Source organism: Lygodium microphyllum, chromosome 30, assembly GCF_053477565.2.
Source record: "Lygodium microphyllum isolate KBCC chromosome 30, Lygodium_microphyllum_v1.1.10, whole genome shotgun sequence".
Classification (NCBI taxonomy): domain Eukaryota; kingdom Viridiplantae; phylum Streptophyta; class Polypodiopsida; order Schizaeales; family Lygodiaceae; genus Lygodium; species Lygodium microphyllum.
This window is the reverse complement of record NC_141164.1, coordinates 83,187,681-83,206,590: the sequence shown is the minus strand read 5'-3', so window position 1 is coordinate 83,206,590 and position 18,910 is coordinate 83,187,681. Positions and strand designations below refer to the sequence as shown.

Genomic DNA, 18,910 nt, shown 5'->3' with positions numbered 1-18,910 from the left:
CCATTGGTTTGCCTATTGAGGTTGTGCGGGCGAAGCGGAGATGAGGTTGCTTGTGCAAGGAATCTTACGAAGGCTGCAAGGGTGGATGAGGAGGCTGAGGAAGTGTCCATGGCTGCAAAGCAAGGAGAGAGTGCGGGCAAAGCAAGTTGAGGCATGGTAGGCAGGGCGATTGCTGTGAGCCAAGGGGGAGGCTGTGGTGGGATAGAGGAGGCCACAGTAGGAACAGGGAGTTCGCGGCAGTGGCAGTTGGCCAGCAAGTGTTGTGGTTGATGGTAGGGTTGATGAGGCAATCCTGAAGGCGGACAAGTGGCCCAAACCAGTATTCTACTAACTTTATCCAAAAGACAACAATGTTGCCCTGAGGAAACTTCGCAAGTTCCTCTTCATTTTTTAGGACTTTTTGCATGACATGAATCACAGTATCTGTTGATTTCACACAGCCATGTGAAATTGTTCTGTCAGGTAGGAATCAGTCCGTCTGCGTCTGGATGAACATGGCATTTGCATTATCTTCCAGGAGAGCTGCCGTCAGTGGAGCTGTCGTTAGAAGGTGCGCGTTTCTGAGTCCCATCCTATCCAGGACGTTTTCTTCTCCTCCACTGCTACTACTTGCGCAGCAGGCTTGCGGTTGTCCCTGGCTGCCAGAAAATGGACCTCGCCCCTCCTCCCTACACGCCACTATTCACAGCGAGCTCATTCGTCAATTCAGACCTGTGAGCACATTCCCCCATATCAATATATAACATATGCCGTTCATACAACTCAAGGAATTCTGTCAGATGGCATGCACTGGGATAGATAATTGTGAAGCAAATGTTGAGTTGATATGCAGACTTGGGAGGATTCACAATGCTTTGGATAATCCTAGACAGTTAACTAAAGCCTCCAGGTAAACTGCATGCCCTGATACCCTCCCTTGTTTTCAATCAGCAATAATACTTGGACATATACTACAATTTCTGATTCTGCAACAGTTCCAAAGTAGTTCTCAGAGTATGTGAGTTTTTATTACTCAAAATTCTAGTCACTCAGGTTCACCTAATACTAGAGATGTATCCTCCACAAGCATTTCCTATCCAGGTTCGTGATAGCTTTTACAGGCTCGAATAAAATCCGCAGAAAACAGTAACAAAAACCAACTCCTAAAGAAAGGGTATTTGTACATGCTGCTTTGCCTACGAAATGAAGATGCCTTTGGTATGGTGCTCTCCATAGAAAATGTTGAAAAAGCAATCCATTGTGCCCATCCATTAAGAAGTTACAGTTCTAGATCTCTAGGTGCATGGAATGAGAAGTAAAAGCAATCATGAGGCTCTCAAAATAACTTGCTAGAGAAAAGTACCTCTTCGACAACTTCAGATAACTTATGAACACCAAATCGGAGGCACAGATGCTCTGACAAATGAGGATGCACAAATCTCAACCTTGAAGTGTCAATCTTACTTATCATTGCACTTCCAGCTGCATCTATGTACACACAGGCTCCTGCATTTACCAATCTGCCTGCTTCATCTGGCACAACTGCCCTATCAGCTACTCTATGAGACTGATTATCCCATTCAGAGAGGAAATTTAATATTTCAAACACTGCACGAAGCTCGTTTGGGTTAAGACGTTGATATCCACAGGCATCTTGCATCTCTAGAAGCAGTTTCCGCATACTTTCAAATGATGGTGATTCTTGCATCCCAAGTTCAGAAAGTATGTTTACAAATGATAAATAAGAGGAGGGAATTTGGAAAATAAATGGAGCCAGGTTCATTTCAAGCCGCACAAAAATCCTATTTGCCGGGCACAGACGAGTGCCATTCGAGACTGGAATAAAGTGCACTTTCTCCAGCATCCGCTTATCTGTGTAATTTAACAAAAGTGTCAATATAACATGAGTTCGATTATTGCTTGTGCAAAAGCATATAAGAGGGCTCAATCATGCATTGCAAATGTTCAGAACCAAAAGCCATTGCTACCTTCTTTTTTCTTTTCGAGAGAAAATAAATCTGCATTACTAAACAAAATCACCATTCAAAAATTAGAACAGACAATCAAAGGGGTATACTAGATGTGAGCCTGCATGACATGGCACAACTGATGATGACTTACCACTGCAAGAATACAGGATACCAAACTAGCAGAGCTGAGACGTTGATGTTAACATGGTAGATATTGATATTTCACACTATCGTGAAGGTGAATAGTGTGGTTAAAAGGTTGATGCAATCCACATAGCTCTTTTGTTTTCAAAGAAAAGAAAATCATGTCAATAAATCCCCTGGGAACAAATTATCACGAGGCAAGGTACAAGATTAGCCCTATAAAGGACTTCCAAATGTCACAATTATAAATCAAAGAAAAGAAATCTAATGCAAGGCCTGAGTGCATAACCAATTAGGAGGCTTATAATGAGACACTATGTGTGGATCAAAATGAAAGAAAGTGCTAGAGTCCTAGATCCTAAGAAAAGCATCTATCCTCCTCAGTCTCCAAGCCCCCCAGTAGCCCCTCCCTTTGTTGACACAGTGTGGAGCAATCCATCTGGCTTTCACACAGCATATTGGAAATGAGGTATGAGGCATAGTGGTGGAGCTAGTGAGGAACTAGTATGCCCTAGCACAGATATCATGTAGGGATATTGGCAGGTGAATACTGTAGCACAGAGGTGGCAAAACATGTGAGAATCAAAATGCAAGAGTCTGAAGGTGCACTGAAATTTAACTGGCTAAGCTGCAGATACAACAGCTCGGAGGCATCTGATGTGACACCTGCAACTTGGCACAAGTTCCAGTTGCTCTAGACTCTTTCTCCCTTCTGAGAGTTGTGCCAGTCATGCTGTCTGCAGAGCTTACAACAATTTTGTTTCTAAGAGATGGTGAGTATGGAGGTAGACCATTCCAATAACACAGGGGAGCTGCCTTCACTTTTCCTGCACAGCTCATGTCACTTCTGTCTGGCTGGTCTGCAGTCCTAAGAGATGGCAAGCATCAAGCCAGGCTTGGCATTATCTTTTCTGGAAATAGTTTATTTCACACTGCCAAGTCAATATCCGTGTGATAGCATCCTTCCCAAGATATATGGCTATCTAAACATCTGATGTTATTGCAGCCAAAAGCTATACTGCACAGTTATTGGTGTGGGTGGGAGTAAGAATAAGCCTAGCAGTACTTTCTACTGTTAGGTTTAACTGAATAATCAATATGATGGCTCTGCAGGGTATCGTAATCGGCAAACTCATCGGATTTGCTACCACACATGTACACATGCATACATTCACTTCTCTACTCTATTGCTTTCTCTTACTGGTGAGAATTACATAAAAGGTGAAAAACTATAGACAGTTACATATTGAAAGACAAAAAGAGTAAAAAGAACACTACCACCTCAAGTAGGAGGATGGCAAGTGAAAGCCTCACCAATGTCATCGGATTTAAAAGGTCCAAGATATCAACTGCACACGATATGGATCATGATCAAGCATATGCATCATCCCCCCTAGCAAGATATTCCGATATTCCGCCCATACAACAATGCATCAACTGACTAATGTAAAGCCACCAACCATGATCTTGTAAAGGTTAAATCAGTTCTGAGGGTGAGACATGCATCATCTCTTGAGTTTGCAGCATGTGGTAGCTCAGCCTACATAAGAAAGAAAGAAAGTATACAAGAGCGCTTAGCTCTCTTACTATCTACAAGATACATCATGCTTGTTATGTTGGACAGATCAAATCCTCTATGACATAATCTGATGAAGTGAATCCCCTTGAAAATTTCCGAATGAGGCCATGTACAAGCAGTGTGTAGCTGAATTATGTCCATCAGAATCATCTCGTTGAGCTCACTCTAGCCCAACTCTAGGAAAGGGGAGTCCAATATGTATGTGGGGGTGGGAGGTGGTCCATCTACAGGTCATGTAGCTGTAACTATGTGCTAGTCTAGGCATACCAGCACTCCATATCACCTTGTGCTGCAAGCTGCCAAGATGACTCTAGGGCGAGTCTAGAGAATCTATCTGAGAGGCTCCACAGCCTATGTATGAAGGTGACTGTCTGGAAGAAGGCCTTTGGTACCATTAGTGGGGGCTCCCATCTCTTGACTATCTATCCGAGAGGCTCCACAGCCTATGTTTTGTTGAGAAACACGGATCTAGAGTTAGTTAGCTATGGTGGACGCAAATCATAGAACCGATACATGATAGAGAGAAGAGATTGTAACTCAAGTGAATTAGGTTCCAAGATAGATTAGCTTTGTTGGGTATTTGACTCACGCCTCACTTACGCCTACGCTCATATGGGAGTGTCGGTGATCAGCAGGACACTGGGGCACTTTTTACTCTCGGTAGGAGAGGTTTTTTCCCCCAAACTCATAGTCTTATTTTCGTATGTACTTATGTGCTTATGTTTCACATTTATGGGCACTTACCGTGTTCGGGTGTGAACACCCCCTACAACCCTAAGGTTTAAGGGTTGTACTTTGTACTTTCATGTTACACTCTTTCAGTCTATTGGATTGGGTGTCGTGCTTCACTCTGTCTCTCTCACTCTCACACTGTCTACTGCACTCTCAGCTGCACCTCGATCCTATCACCCCCTCACATTTGGTATCAGAGCAGGGATTCAGCTCAGGTTCAGCTCAGCCTCTCGCCCTGTTCACTCCTGTACCAGCAGCACCCGAATTCGCTGAGCTCTTGGTCAGCTCCAGCTTTGTCAACTGCTGCCCCAACTGCTGGCCATTCAGACCTGCAATCTCCACCATTAGTGCAGCCACCTGCACCGCCTGCAGGTCCGCCCCCAACTGGCAGTGCACCAGCATGTCCTTCTGCAGCCCACGCCAGTTCTGCAGCCCCCGCCAGTTCAGCCCCAGGTCGCCAGCTCCAGACGCCTCCTCTGCCCAGAGGACCATCTGCACACGTCGCCGTCTCAGCCCTGCGCACCACCTACAGACGCCCTCAGCGCCGCCTGTACCCGGCAGCGCGCAGCTCACCACTGCCAGCATCCTTGGCTCATAAAGGAGACGCCGCCACCTGTCCGCTGGAGGCGCCGCTTGTACCTGCCACGTCTACTGCTGCTCCGCGTGTCACCCGCCAGCACCACGCTCAGTGGTCAACAACAGCCTGTCAGTACGTCAGGTTTTGAACACATTTGAGGCAAGAAATTTTGGCGATTTTGGCATTACAGTGTTGCTGAGCACTGTTTGCACCTTGGGAAGCATGCATTAGAGACAGTTTTTCTGACAGAGTACACCCTTGCACATTAATTGTAGAAGTGTGCTTGCTGCAATTTCTGGAAATTTGCAGATTTCTAGTCCTTACTGCTTTGACATTGCTCATTTGTCTTTGGAAATTTGTCATCATGGAAAATCAGGGAGGTGATGTATTTACGTATGTATCCAAAGAAGACAGATTGGATGGAAATAATTATTCACTATGGTCATTTATGATGAAGAATGTATTAGTGGCTAAGAATTTATGGGATTATGTCAGTGGAGAGGAAACTCGACCGGGAGTTGTAGCTCCCGTTACTCCTCCTCCTCAAGGGGCACGTGGACAACGGGGACCTCAGCCCGCTCCACCTCAGCCACTTCCTCCAAGAACTGCAACTCAAAAAGCTTGGGATACACGTGATGCACAGGCCTTGTCGCTGATTGCTATGGCAGTTCAGCGGTCCATCATCCCTCATATTCGTTCAGTATCTTCTTCACGAGATGCATGGCTGACTTTGGAGCATATATTTGCAGGAAAGAATGAGACTCGAATCTCTTTCTTGAAGAAAGAATTAGAGACTTTGAAGATGAATGAGGGTGATTCTATGCAGGATCACTTGAATAAGATTCAGGACTTGCGAGAGCAGCTCATGAATGTAGATGAGTACCTTTCGGACGCACAGCTGATATCCACCACCTTGAATTCCTTACCTCCTTCGTACTTGTCTTTTCATACTGCCTTGAAGCTCAACATGAGGATTGCCGAGCACCCACTCACTTTTATTGAGCTGGTTATTTTGCTTCTAGAGGAGGAGCAAACAAGGAAAAATAGTGGTGTGGATGCTATAATCTCTGAGCAGGCTTTTGTGGCAAGACAGAAAGGCAAAAACAGCAAGGTAAAAATGCTCCACAGAGTTCTGGTACTTCTGGCACATCACAGAATCAGAAACAAGGGGAGACGCAAGCTAAAAAGGGAAAATGTCATTATTGTAAGAAGCCAGGCCACTATATCACTAAGTGCAAGAAGCGCATTGCCAAAGAGAAGAAGGAGTCAGGAATGTCTGTTTCTACTTCTCCTTCCACTGCTAGTGAGTCCGCATCCTTTGTTGTAGACAGGGACTATTGTTTTTACACTTGCAGTTATGACATCTCTTGGGCTGATAGAGCACCTAGCTCTACAGAGGATGCTAACACTTGGTTCTTTAACAGTGGTGCTTCTAGGCATATTACATCTCGCAAAGATTTGTTTGCTTCAGTTAGTGCACCTCCCGTTGGGAAATCTGTACAGTGTGCCAATAATGCATCATACCCTATTCCTGATATTGGGGAGATTCAACTCACAGCCATTGATCGCTCTATTCTCTGCCTGCAGGATGCTTTGTTTTTGCCTGGGATCAAGAAGAATTTGCTTTCTATTTCTTCTTTGGCACGTTGTGGTTTGCAGGTCACATTTGATGATGACCATTGCATGGTTAGAGATAAAGCACGCATGACTTTGGTCTTGACAGGATCTTTGTGTCATGGTTTATATAAATTGGATGCTCTTTCAGTAGATCAATCGGCATACTTGACATCCACTCTTACTCCTGCTATGATACAGGCTGAGTTATGGCATCCTCGTTTGGGGCATGTAAACTTTGGCAGCTTGATGCTTTTGCAGCGTACTCAGATGCTGGATGGCTTACCTCTCTTGGAGAGACCTCCTGAGCACTTATGCGAGAGATGCATTTTGGGGAAAATGCATCGTTTCTCATTTCCCCGTGATGTTGCTTTCAGAGCAACAACCAGATTGCACTTGGTGTATTCAGATGTTTGTGGGCCTATGCAAACAATGTCATTGGCCGGTTGTTATTATTTTGTGACATTCATTGATGCCTTTACACGTTTTTGCTGGGTCTACTGTTTGAAAAAGAAGTCAGACGTGTATGATCCATTTTTGGCTTTCAGTGCACTTGTTGAAAATCAATCTGGATGCAAAATTAAGACTCTCCGTTCTCACGGAGGGAGGGAATACATGTCCTCTATGCTGAATTCTTTTTTGAAGCTGAAAGGCATAGTCCATCAGTACACTACTGCCTATACTCCACATCAGAATGGGGTAGCAGAGAGGAAGAATTGGTCACTCATGGAGATGGCCAGATGTATGCTGAAGGCAAAGAGCTTGCCTCATAGTTTTCGGATGGAAGCAGTCATGTGTGCTTGCCATATTTTGAACAGATGCCCTACCAAAGCCTTGAAGACCATCACACCTTTCGAGGCTTGGAACAGCCGTAAACCTTCTGTTGGCCACTTCTATAACTTTGGGTGTCTTGCCTATGCCCATATTCCACAGGCACATAGAAAAAAGTTGGACAACAAGGCTGTTAAGTGCATTTTTATGGGATATAGCAGTGACAGGAAAGGCTACAGACTCTATGATCCCATTACAAAGAAGGTTTTTGTCAACAGGGATGTTGTTTTTTATGAAAAATCAGAATTATCCTTGGCTGGTTTGGACGCATATCAGGCTGCCCGTGATGTTTTTGAAGGGCTGCTGCCCATTACTTTTGGTGATTCATCTGTAGCTTCAGAAAATGAACCTAATGTTCAACCAACTGCTCCTATGGAAAGTGTAGAAATTCAGCCATTGGCTGATCGGAATATTCAGCATAATACTGAAACTGAAATTCAGCAAGAGCTTGCACACAGTCAGGAAGCTAGACAGTTACCTAGATGGTATTTGCAGACTATGCAAGATAGTCCTTTGGATGCACCCATGGCTGGTCGTACTAGAAGGCAAACTCGTTTGCATGATTCAGCACATACCATGGTTTTTTTTATGGCAGCAAGTACTTCTGATAATGAAGAGCCTGAATGTTTTGAGGATGCACAACACAATGTGCATTGGATGGCAGCAATGCAAGCTCAATTAGATTCTATCAATAAGAATCAAACTTGGGATTTCGTGTCTTTGCCATTTGGGAAGAAAGCCATTGGAACGAAATGGGTCTACAAACTGAAAAGGAAAGCAAATGGATCCATTGATAAATACAAGGCACGGCATGTAGCTAAAGGCTACGCACAGAAAAAGGGCATTGACTATGAGGAGACATTTGCTCCTACTTCCCGTATGACGACCATCAGGTCTATGATTGCTTTGGCTGCACATTATGGTTGGACAGTGCATCAACTGGATATCAAGACTGCATTTTTACATTGGGAACTTCAAGAGGAAGTTTATGTACAGCAGCCCATTGGTTTTGCAGTTGAAGGCTCAGAACATTTGGTATGCAAGCTCAAAAAGGCACTATATGGTTTGAAACAAGCTCCTAGAGATTGGTATGCAAAAATAGATGCTTTCTTGCTTGGTCAGGCGTTTCTAAACAGCTCATCTGAGTCTGCCCTTTACGTATGTAAAGAAGGGGGATCTATGCTGATTATATGTCTTTATGTTGATGACCTTCTGCTCACTAGAACACATGCTGATCAGATTTCAGCATTCAAACAAAATTTGCAGCAAACTTTTGACATGTCTGACTTGGGAGTTTTGCATTACTACTTGGGCATCCAGTTCATACATGATGCTCGAGGTATTGGGCTATCACAGTCAAGGTATATTGGGCAGCTTCTTGAGAAGTTTGGCTTACAGGAGTGCAAGCCAGTTTGTACCCCCATGGAACCTGGACTGAAACTGTCATTACATGATGACTGTGATTTGTTTGATATACATACATATGCTCCTGCAGTTGGATGTCTTATCTACCTATGCAACACTAGGCCAGACATACAGTTTGCAGTTTCAGCTTTGAGCAGCTATATGCATCAGCCACGTATGTCACATTGGCAAGCTGTCAAGCATGTTTTTCGTTACTTGCAGGGTACTCGATCTCTTGGGTTGCTTTATGCCAAGGGGGGACCACTGCAGTTACATGCTTACAGTGATTCTGATTGGGCTGGTGATTATGATACACGTCACTCCACTAGTGGCAATTGTTTCTTTCTTGGCTCTTCTTGCATTTCTTGGCTTAGCAAGAAACAATCCACTATTGCCACATCGTCATGTGAAGCTGAATACAAGGCAGCTTTCACTACCACAGTTGAATGTGTATGGCTTAGATGCTTGCTAGCTGATCTGGATGTATCTGTTACGGAGCTTACTCCTTTGTTCACTGACAGTCAGAGTGCCATTGCAGTGGCACGGAACCCAGTGTTTCATGCCCACACGAAACACATTGAGATCCATTATCACTTTGTCAGAGAGAGGCTACATGCAGGTGATATCAGCCTTGTCTATTGTCCTACCACCAATAATGTGGCAGACATCTTCACCAAAGCTCTTCCTCGTGACAAATTTGAAGCATTTCGCGATGTCTTTTGCTCTCGATCTTATGGCACATCGTGGATGCCCCTCGATTCTGTCTCCTCCTCTCGATCTGATGGCGCGTCGTGGATGGAAAGCTTTCTTCTTCCACCCAAGGCAGCAGCAATCGGCGCCAAGCTTCAGAGCTTCAAGCTCTATCTTTCTTCTCTATCTCTTTAATCCTAAGGAAGCGCAATGTTCTGACTAGCTCGTATGCGTTTTTCAAGATCTGAGCTTGGACATAGACAGTGAGTAAACTGCGTTGTTACATCAGTGAATCTTTGACACAAAGCCCCATAATGGCATGACTCATGGCCTGTCATTGTACACGATCTGTGCTGTAACCTTTCTCCATTCTTGAATACATCAAATGTACTTCTATGGTATTTGCAACAGCTCACGGCCCCAGTAGACAGGAATACACTTCAAAGATGGTCTAAAAACTTCTTCCTTAGAAAAGCGATGCCTCTTTGTAATAAACTTTGATCTCTTCTCCACGATTTCTTGAACTGCAGCACTTCCAAAAAAAACTTGGCAAAGCCTCAATACTCGAACCTCCTAATCTTGAAATGAGGAACAAACAAACATTGGATGACTTTGAGAGATGGAAAGAATGAGAGAATGGAAGAAAGGAAGATTGAGAAAGTGCCCACACACTAGCCAACTAGCTCGGCCATGGCTCTGATACCATGTTGAGAAACACGGATCTAGAGTTAGTTAGCTATGGTGGATGCAAATCATAGAATCAATACATGATAGAGAGAAGAGATTGTAACTCAAGTGAATTAGGTTCCAAGATAGATTAGCTTGGACTCATAAAGACAATCTTGAGTAACTCAAACTGATAGTACCATTACATTGAAATGAGTGTCAAGTACATGCTTACATAGCCTTTTTGGATAGTACCACTCTTCCTCTCTATGCTTATGGGATTTTGGACATCTCTTTTGGAGCATACAACTTTTGTCATCTCTCTTATACAAAGCCTCTTCTAGGCATACATCATTTGATTTCTCAACATGTATGAATGAGACTGTCTGGAAGCAGGCCTCTGCTACCATCAATGGAGCTCCAATCTCTGCTCGTATCTTGCGAGATACCAATGACCTATTCTTGATCATCAAGGAAATTATCATCACCGGCATTCATAGCAGCTAGAAGCATTTAGAAACAAAACATCAAAAATGTGTTTCGTAAGTTTCAAAAATGAGAAATGCGGGTTTTTTTAATATAGGGAGTTTTTATAGTTTTGACTAGGGAAATATTAAACCTCTATGGAACTCACTCTTAAACAAAAAAAGGCTAATTGAGCTTGAGTGACAATACATGAGAGTCAATTGAGAATAATACGTCACACATCCATGATCAATTATTGACTTATGTCAGAGTTAGAATCAATACCCTCGAACTTTATGATTCATACATATCACACAAAGAAAATTGAAATGAACATGTAAATAGCCCATCTAAAATATGGATTGAGTCAAGCTGCAGCATCATGATTCTCATTCCAAAACAAACTGACAAAATATCAAAATCCAAAATGAATCATAATATATCATAAATAACTCATAAATGAGACTAAAGTCATATAATAATCAACTGTCAAGACAAGAATAGATACTAGATTGATAAAATATGGCAAATATGTTGTAGATCCACTTCTTGGTTGAGAGGCTTGGTCCCCCAGGTGAGAGCGCCACATAAAGGTCCTCAAGTGACCACCCAATCAAATAACTAGAGCTTCATCTCAAGCTCCTCAAAATCCGTGTGTGCACACTAGCTCTCCATGGCTCCAAGTGCAACATATTCTCGAGTCAATCTACCCTCCAACAAGCTTGGGACACACAAGGGTAGGTGATGGCATGTGGGACTCCTGTTAATGGTGGGCTGCAGTCAATTAGCCATTCATAGTAGGGTAGCATTAAATATCAATGTTGTAGTCAGACCTGCCATGAGCAGTCGCCTGCTGTCGTGTGGTCTCCACTAGCCCGTCACTTCCTTGGAAACAATGACGATTGCCTCGCATTGTCAAAATTGACCTGTTGCCTGCCTGTGACTGACTATCTACTGCCACGCTATGCAGAATTAAAAGGAGACGCCATCAACAAGCTCCCCTAGCTCCAGGCGCCAACTGCACGGCATTCAGCGGCCAGCCCCCGGTGCCACCTGCAGTACACCACCTGGTTTGCATTGCTAGCACCAGCAGCGCCGCTCCCTACTCGTCTCCAAAAGAGCCCACCACTTGAGCAGTCACCCGCCAGTCCCTATGCTGCCTGTTGTGTGAGTTCTACACTTGGCCCTTGGCCTATCCGCCTGCTGCAGGCGCTCGCCCACTGCGCCACACCACCACAGCAACTCCCTACGCCCTATTCCAGAGGCGCTGCCAGTGCTACAGGCGCCCTCCAGCTCTGCGCTCCCTGTCCCTGTCCCAAGCGCCACCTACTGAACACCACCAGCACCCACCACCTCAGCCCAGACTCGCCAGGTCCACCAGATCTACCCCAACTCTGCATTATTAGAGCGCCTGTGGATATACTGAAGGATTTCAAGGAGTTCTGCTGCAACAGGACTGTGGTAAACGATCCGGAGCCTAGCCAGGTCATCCAGTTTCAAGGCAACCAGCCATAGTATCCGGAAAGGTCGTTTCAGACCCGACGTTTCGAACCGGGACGAAAACGGGAGACCGCCATTTCGGGATCCTGCGGCCCGTTTCAGAGTGGTTATCCAGCGCCAGATTGCAATTCGGTTCGTTCTCCTTCCCGACTCATGCACGCCGCACACGGCACACTCCAGCAACTCTCGCCTTCTCCTCCTCAGACCTCCAGTTCCCGCCTCCTCTTCCTCTTCCTCTAAGCTCTTCTTCTTCTTCTTCTTCTTTCTTCTTCTTCATCATCTTCTTCTTCCTTCTTCCTCCTCCTCCTTCTCCTTCTCCTTCTCCTTCTTCTTCTTCTCCTCCTTTAATCCATTAGCTAGGTCCTAAAGGCTAATCATATCATGGCGCCGGACCCATATTGGAGGCACGTAACTCCAATAAAGGGATACGAGGGCTCTGACAAATCAAAGAAGCGGCGGTGCAACTATTGTGGATTCGAGAAATCGGCGAGTGTAACGCGCGTGAAAGACCACTTGGCATGCGTTCCCAACAAAGACATCGGGCCTTGCGCAAATGTGCTGGCAAAAGTAACAGTAAGTCTCCATCTTTGGCACCGAAAGCGTATGGATATTGAGCTAGAAGAGAATGAATCAACACCACATCCGGCTAATGAAGCACAAGTGGGGCAAAGAGAAGCTAGTGAGCCTAGTGGCGCTAGCCAAATTGGAGGTGCTAGTGGCTCATCCAAAAGAAGTGCATCCATATCCGTATCGGGTCCAAGTGCAAAAAGGACCCTGTTGCCATCTTCTAGTGGTGGTGGGCAAAACGGCTCCTTGCATGGTGCAAGTGTCTATGTAGGACTTCAAAGACAGGCAATTCTGGAGGCAACTAAGAAACTCACACACTTATTTATTCGGTGTGCTATCCCTTTCGATGTGGCCACTGCACATCAATGGAAGAAGACAATCAAGGCAATAAGCCGCATAGGGTGTGAGTGGGAAGGCCCATCCGCAAATGCATTACGCATAGGAGAGCATCGAAAGGAGAAAGCATCCATAGAGGCTCAATTGGAGCCCTTAAAGAAGACATGCGATGGATGGTCAAATAAGCGCCGAATGAATGTTTACAATGTTTTGGTGTCTTCATGTAAAGGCACCATGTTCATTAAGGCCATCAATGCCTCTGCCTTAGGTCTTACCATCACAAGAGCTTTCATTTGGGAGCACATGCGACAGGTCATCATAGACATAGAAGTCCAAAATGTGGTGCAGGTAGTGACAGATAATGGAAGCAATTGTGTGTCTATGGAACGTATGCTTCAGGAGGAGTTTCCTGGCATAGTATGGACTCCATGTGTATCCCATTGCCTTGACTTGCTTATTGAAGATGTTGGGCAAATATCTTGGGTGGATGACATTTTTTGGACAGCAACAAGTATGGTAAGATTTGTGAAGAAGAGGCCATCCGTCACAAGCATGTTTCGAGCCAATATCACACTTGAGCTATTGAAGCCCTCCACCACTAGATTTGCTTATATGTTTATTGTATTGAAGAGGTTGATACGGGTCTGTCCAAATTTGATACGGACCATTGCATGCCAAGAATGGCTCACATGGAGTGAGAGAGAGTCTTCAAAGGCTCTTGCTTTTAGGTGCAATATTTTAAATGAGAGTTGGTGGATTGAGGCAAAGGCATTGGTAAAAAGTTTCGCTCTTATTTACACTGTATTGCGCATCACTGATATGGAGAGGAGTACTTTGGGGCTTCTATTGAGTAAATGGATAAAATTCGCAAGGCCTTGCTTCGCAACACCTTTTTGCCCCAAGACAAATAAGTTTTTGTTTAGCTTTTACACATGGAATTATTTGGTATTAACCACTCCTTGATGATTGATCATTATTCTAACTTCTAAGTTTTTAACTTATTTTATCTATGGGGTTGATGAGATTCGTGCAGTGTGGAATGCACGATGGGATTGGTTCCATAAACCAATCCATGCTGTTGCACATATCTTGCATCCCCTTTGGCGTAGCGAGAAGCGGTACACTAACGAGGAGTTAGAGGGCTTCATGGAATACATGAGGCACCTCACAAGGGATGATATAGATACAATGAGAAGAGTAGAGGATGATTTGATGCCATTGCGCAATCATTCTCTTCATTTTGGCCGACCCACAGCTAGGCTTCAAGAGACACAGCTTCAACCTGTCTCTTGGTGGGAGAAATATAGCAATTGTGCTCCTACTTTAGTATGTGACTGGTGACTTTCATATTTTGAACCTTGATTATCTAATGCATTATGTAACCTAGGTAACAAGTTTTGTAATCTATTGCCCACTCAAATGTTGATTTTGCGGCATGCATATTAGCAATTGCCAATTACTTAACCTCAATCTCTTAAATTTGAATAGAAACGCATTGCCATTCAGGTCCTCTCACAAGATTGTAGTTCAGGACCTGTTGAGAGGAACTAGAGCACATGGACCCTCTTCCACACCAAAAAGAGAAACAAGCTCAAAACTGCCCAACTAGAGCGTTTAGTGTTTTGCCATTGCAATCTCCAGCTTCTTGAGAGGACCGCTCTGTCCCCTGAGCCTTCACAGGTAAATTGGTAATGATTAGTATTATGTATAATTAACTTTTTAACCTTGAGTCCTTGGCATTTGGCATTGCTAATTTGCTTGGATCGCTCACCTTTATAGATAAATGTTCACAAGATTAATATAGAGAAGATGTGTGACATTCCGCAGATACCACAAGAGGAGTGGGATATCTACTCCATGCTCTATGAGGAGCTATCGGCACCGGTGCATGAGACTCCTACACAGAGAAGGGTTAGAGTGAGGGCCACACATGGTCATGCATCACAAGCAAAGTCAAAGCCAGAGTCTGAGGATGAGGCTGAGGCTACTTCATCAACTTCTCGATCAGGGTTCTCGGAGTCGAACGAGGAGATGGTGCACAGATCCTTAAAGTCCGCATGAGTCATGATTCATGACTCGTGAGTCGTGATATACAAGAGTCAGTTTAGTAGTGCAGAGTCCAGACTAGAGTTGCAAGTTGTTCATTGATATTGATACTTATAGCTTCACTGGACTTTGGAGTTTTGACAGATTATTCACATGGCATAGTTACTATCATTGTATTTTGATCCCACTTATTATACATCTTGATTCTTGTTTCATTGTTCTTGATGTCAGTCTTCACTGCTCTTTAGATCATACATTATTCATGAGTCATAAATTCTAATTCATTTTGTTGGCTTAAGTTTTGAAAATTGAGTCTTAATTGTGTTAAGTTGTCTTAAGTTTCAACCATTGAGTCCTCAATCTTGACCCCTTAATCTTCACTCGTGAGTCGTGACTCATGACTCCTGACTCATAAAATGTGTAATGAATCATAATTTCAATCATATGGCATAAAGACTCAAAGTTTTGTATAAAATTTTGATACATGTTGTTGTTTAAGGCATTGATATACTTACATACCCACATATTATTGTATTTTTTTAAGTGTACAATCCGAAACACCATTTCCCCGTTTCCAAAATTTGGTTGAAATCCCAAAACTCCAATTTTTCCCGTTTCTTTTTCCCCTGTTTCCGAAACTCCCCCATACTATGCAACCAGTGCAAGAACATCTCTAACTTCTTTGTACAGACTAGCCTCAAGAAGAAAGACCAAATCAATTTCATGGTGTCTGATATATTTGATCGTGAAGGCAATGTATGGCAAATGGAGTATCTGTAAATTGAAGACCTTGTAACACATTGGCAATCCTGATTGGGCATGTGGGAGGGACAATTCTAAGTACCTATTGACCTACTGTGACGGTTCTGCCCCCTACCTCACATACAAAAGACCTCCCCAGTCAACCTGCTTCGGTGCCTCCATTCTATGCTGCACGTTCATACCACTAGCATTCGTTGCTCCCTCAGTCTGTAGGAACATTCCCCCCGATATCACAGCAGCTAAATTGGTAGCCCCCAGCACTGACGCACAATGGAAACCTCGACGGAGCATTCTGTGAGTGCCTCCCAATCAAACACCTTGCTCGTCGTTCTCTCTGAGGAACAACTCCTTTCCATCCATGCCATAGAGCTGGAACTGAAAGAAATAGCAATCTATAGACAGGTCGTAGGACACTCTCCATCTAGGGCCCACCAGCTTCGAGATTAGCTCCATTCCACACTACGCATTGGCACAACGCAGATTGCAGAGGCAGTTCTCATGGGTCAGAAGATCTTCATGGTTTGACTCACCTCCGTAGATGCAGCCCACGAGCTAGTGGATAGCTCACCTTATGCCTCCATGAAGGGGGTCATTTACATGGTTCCTTGGTATAGTGGCTTCACAGTGGAGGAGTTCACGCTTCACAACAGGTTTCCTAGACACCCTGTCACCCTTCTATTTCCTAGACTAACGGTAGAGTACAGTTAGTTAGTGGAGAACTTTGGACGCCTTTTCTGCACAGTTCTTCCTCCCTCCTTCGCAAATGCAGTGACAACCATAGGAGTCCCGAAGATACGAGTAGTTGTAAAAGATACAAACAATATACCCAAGTTTCTTGAGATTGAGGCAAGCAGACACTCTTTCACGCAACAGGTTATTGTGGCAGCACGCTTGGCCAATGCTTGCGATGCAATGACTTTGAGCATCAACCAATAGACTGCACGCGTTTCGGAGCCAAGGCGGCTCAGCCGACAAAACCACAGGTGGATGCTGACAGTTTCACACGGGTCCAGCGACGAGAGAGAGGGAGACGACAGGGGGGGCCTCAACCAACCCCTCAGACACAGCCACGGTAGTAGAGAGTAAGAGGGCGGGCGACGGACCCCTGTCAGAACACCTCGCAGTACCCCTCCACTTGTCCCACCCAGCAGGATCACAGGTCTCCACCCCCATCACCCACTAAGGCATCTAACCCCCCCTCCCCCATCCGATATCCCCCAACCCCCATGTCCCCCCCCCCTCCCCCCCCGACCCCATCCCACAACCTCTACCTTCTAGAGCCACTTACCCCCCCTCACACCCACCTCATACGTCCAATCACCCCACCACCCCTTACTCGTCCTCTTCCCTATCTTCCCCCCCGCCGATCAGCCTCCCCGATCCTCACCCAGTACATGTGTCTCCCCCCCCATCTATTCCCCCCCTTCCCACAAGGGGTGACGAGCCTCACACGCCCACATCCTCTCCTCACGAGCAACCCAGCCCCCCCTCCCCACACAGCCACCAGCTCATCAAGTCCAGTCGCCCATCACACATTTCCTCAAAAGGCGCAATTGCTCCCCCAGGAGTTTTTCCGCAATGGTCCGTGGTCTTATTTGAGAGTTCTGGAGCACGGAGAGTTTCCACTACCTCTGGAGGTGGGGATTTTCATGGTCCGCAAGTCAAGGAGAGGCAAGGTCCATTTACTTGCACCACCGGATGGACCAAACTATGCTTTCTTCTTTCAGACCTCTCATTCAAGAGACTAGACGATGACACAAATAGAGGAGGAGGTGAGGGGCCAAGTTGCAAACCACATCTCCCAGTGGATGGGAGAAGAAGGACTAGCACTCTTTTCCTATAGCAGTGGCCAAGGTGCATGATGGACATTAATTGGTGGGTTGGAGCCGGGGTCCCACATCTAAGCATTATTTCTCAAGCCCCTCCACAGTGGAGTTCACCAATGGATGTGATTGAGTGGCCCCTCGCATAGGCTACCCGCTTCTACCAGTCTACAGAGTCACACCTCTCAACCTGGCTGATAGACGCCTTGGTGGTACTGCCTCGAGCATCTATCACCCCCATGGTCCGCCCCTTGCGGCTAAGTGCATTCACATGCCCCATAGCTCTTCCTCTTCATCAACAGCTTCCAGGAGTCGCCAGGGGATCCCATTCTCCATACACAGAAGAGGTGCGCACGGGCACCCCTCGCCAATCTTGAGGACAAGCGCTCTGAGTTCTCCTTCCATACCTCAACAGCTTTTTGGGCGCGGAAGGGGGACATGATGTGCAAGGAATTTTTTCAGGTGCATCAGCCTCGCACCTCAGGAGACCAAATTCGCAGCCTCCGTGATCAACATGAAAGGATTCGGTTTGGCCTAGATGAGGTGTTGGAGATTGTCACTGACTTCTACAGATAGCTTTTTCAGCAAGAGGCAGTCTAGTGTACAGCGATGTAGACAGTAGGTCTGGGATTGCATTCCGCCCCTAGTCACAGAGGAGATGGGATGCTCCCTTCTAGACCCCTTCACAAAGAAGGAGCTAGCTGAGGCCTTCAATGCACAGAATGGGCAAAAATGCCCAAGAGAGAATGGTCTTTCTAAGGCCTTCTTCACTACCTACTGGGAGGTGGTGAAGGACCCTCTACTACTAGTCTTTCAGGAGATTCTCGGCTTAGGACGGATGCCACGGAGTTTATCGGTAGGTCTTGTCAGTTTCCCCCCCAAAGGGGAAGATCGGTTGGAGCTATCCCAGTGGAGACCAATCACCTTGTTGTCAGTGGTCTATAAGGCCCTAGCCAAGATGATCGGGAGTCGACTCCGCCCCGTGCTTCCAAACATCATTCATGACACCTAGACAAGTTTTGTCCAAGATAGGAGCATCCTAGACAATGTCTTCACTTTTTTTGAGGCGACCGAGTGGGCTCAATATAGTGGTCAGGGATTGGCAGCACTCCTAGACTTCAAGAAGGCCTAGGACAGGGTTGACTGAAACTTCTTAGAGGGCACCAGGGCGAGGCTGGGTTTCCCCTAGGCATGGATCTGCATGGGTTCGGCACTTTACAGATCA

The 18,910-nt window shown here is 45.4% G+C and overlaps 1 protein-coding gene across 2 annotated transcripts in view; it reads right to left on the bottom strand.

Moving 5' to 3' along the window:
• Positions 1-18,910, bottom strand: part of LOC148010054 (Zinc finger, C3HC4 type (RING finger) family protein) — a 204,293-nt gene that overhangs the window by 79,244 nt on the left and 106,139 nt on the right. For both annotated transcript variants that reach the window (XM_087672510.1, XM_087672511.1), the window contains one exon: positions 1,343-1,851. In XM_087672510.1, the coding sequence (XP_087528636.1) occupies positions 1,343-1,851 (509 nt within the window). The remainder of the gene's footprint in view (positions 1-1,342; positions 1,852-18,910) is intronic.